The sequence below is a fragment of the Squalius cephalus genome (assembly GCF_949319135.1).
Source record: "Squalius cephalus genome assembly, chromosome: 20".
Lineage (NCBI taxonomy): Eukaryota > Metazoa > Chordata > Actinopteri > Cypriniformes > Leuciscidae > Squalius > Squalius cephalus.
The window spans coordinates 33752359-33754858 of NC_137141.1; the positions used below are offsets into that span (position 1 = coordinate 33752359).

At 31.4% G+C, this 2500-nt stretch overlaps 1 protein-coding gene across 2 annotated transcripts in view; it reads left to right on the top strand.

Moving 5' to 3' along the window:
- The first annotated feature begins 1134 nt into the window (after nt 1-1134).
- The window catches only part of plcb2 (phospholipase C, beta 2), a 49103-nt gene continuing 47737 nt past the window's right edge, over nt 1135-2500 (top strand). For both annotated transcript variants that reach the window (XM_079852522.1, XM_079852523.1), the window contains exons 1-2: nt 1135-1358; nt 1627-1704. In XM_079852522.1, the coding sequence (XP_079708648.1) occupies nt 1275-1358; nt 1627-1704 (162 nt within the window). In that variant the 5' untranslated portion in view covers nt 1135-1274. The remainder of the gene's footprint in view (nt 1359-1626; nt 1705-2500) is intronic.

Here is a 2500-nt window from a genome sequence, read left to right on the forward strand (position 1 = left end):
GTGTGTCAATCACAGTGATGAGAATATATACATAATCTAATCTTACATCATTAATATTGTCAAGCGCTTGGTCCTTATCTTTATGATCGGTTAATAACCAATCAGATAAAGTTATGTTCTTCCAGTAACGTTAATAGAACGTTTGTTTATCTGGTCTTTAATGATTTTCTCAGAACATTAGTTCAAAATCATTCATGGGATGTTCTTCTGAAACACTTTAGTTGGACGTTTGTCTGTTTTTAAATGTTTCTACTGGTTTCGGAATGTTCTGAGATCATTTAAAAGTAGCGTTCTATAATGTGTGAAGAATGATCAAATGGAATGTTCCCGTAACGTTCACATAACCAACAAAAAAAGCTGTTAAAATATTAAACGGACATTTTGACCGTTCAGAGAACATTTAGAAATAACGTTTTCACAACCTAATGGGAACGTTTGCAAAACGTTCTTAGAACATATTTTTGTTAGCTGGGCTAATATATAGGAAGATTTATGTATTTGAATTGCATGTAAAATTTCCACTCATTTTACAAACAAATACATTTAATGGGATGCATATTTGTCACATGAAACAGGGACGATTTCTGTAACTAAATGTGTATAAAATGCACAATAACCACAGTTATTTAATTTAATTTAGTGTTTACTTTATTTTAAGTAACAAAAATTATTTTAGTTTTAGTTAACCATTATATATGTGTTCATAATAATAATGAATAACCATTTTATGTATATATATATATTTAGTATAATATAAAGTTTTAGACTATATATTTATCATCAATAAATCCAGTTTGTTCACAGCGAGTCTGAGATGTTAATCATGTTGATACTTTTGAACTAATTAAATGTAATTGTTTTCACAATGAACAGATTTATACTGATATACTGATACTGAAAATGCATTTTGAAAAAAATATTATTTAAATAAAACCAAATTTATGCAAATAGCTACTAATAAACTGCCATGATTTTTTTTGAGTGCAGAAACTTCCATTCATATATGACAGACAAGTAATCCAAACGGATGGAAATTTGATATGCAATTATAAATGCATACATCTTAAATGTAGACTTAGACAAATCTCTGCCACTCTGTTGTGTGGTTGTGTGTGTGCGGAGCGCCGGTAACCCTGAGCTGGGTGGGTCCGGGACGCTCTTCACACTCATTTGCAATGCATATGGAAGGCTGGACGTCCTACCGGCTCGTTCCAGTGAGTTTTCCCAAACTCCTCATTCTAACTGGGGACAATGAGTTGAAGCGTTAGACCAAAATGATTCGCACCCGTCCCACGCTACAGGAACCTGATGTCAAAGAGTATCTTGTGAAGGGAGACAGGTTCACAAAATGGAAAGAAGTAAGTCCACATGATCATATTTTGGACAAAAAGACTCACAACAGGTGCTTTTTGGTCCTGAATCTGATAATGATCTGATGTCTTCTGAAAAGACTAAATTATTATGTGACATTAGTGATTTTTGGGGAAGATCTGTCAGTCTTTAATGAAAACCGGTCTCTTTTATATACATTTATGGTCCATTTATGATTTTATATTCATCACAAGCCTTCATTTGTAGCTTGAGAATCGAACAGAAGCATCGTTTCACAATTAAATCTCTTGACAGGACTCCAAGAAAACCACACCGGTCACCATGAAGATGGATCCCAAGGGATTTTACCTGTACTGGACCAATCAGAGCAAGGTCAGATATAGCAACATGAGTTTATTGTGCATTCATTAATAGTTTATTCTATTCAGTAGGGCCTTTTTTGTCAGGCGGACCCATATATAAAAATCTAAATGTTCAATTTGAGAATATTTCACCTATTCTTTATGCATTTCAGAGATCCTTCTCTTACATGTTTTTACTTTTTATTATTCTTCTAAATCATTTACCTGAAGTGTGGTTGTAATACCGCAGTATTTTGACATATACCATGATACTGAATGATTGTCATATTCATTTACCGCAGTATTTACATGGTGCTTCAAAGAGCACAGTCATACTACTATGGTAAATGTCCAAAAACCACAGTATTATCGGAGTACAGTGTTAAAACGAGTCATCATGTAAATTACTAGTCGAAGAGAAGAATTTCAGTGTAAAAGGACAATAAAGTATAACTCTAACTCTAAATAAATGAGGTAAAAAAAAATTACTTTACACCTTTATTTAAAGATTATAGTTTATTTTATATAACAATATAATTATGTGCTTTTGCCATTTTTATTACATTTTTATTTAGCTTAATTTTTTCAGTTTTAGTTATAGTAGTTTTAGTACTTGTTTTATTTCAGTTATTTGGCAAGGCAACAATTATCATATTAAGTTTAAGTGTTTTGTCTAATATTATTCTATTATATCTTTATTACAACAAAAATTAGTTTTAACAGATATAGTTTTAGTCAACAATAACAACACTGTAGACAACAGCATGTGATTTGTAAGGTCTTGTTTGCAACTATTCTACAATAATTGTACAAAAATGTTTGTTTAA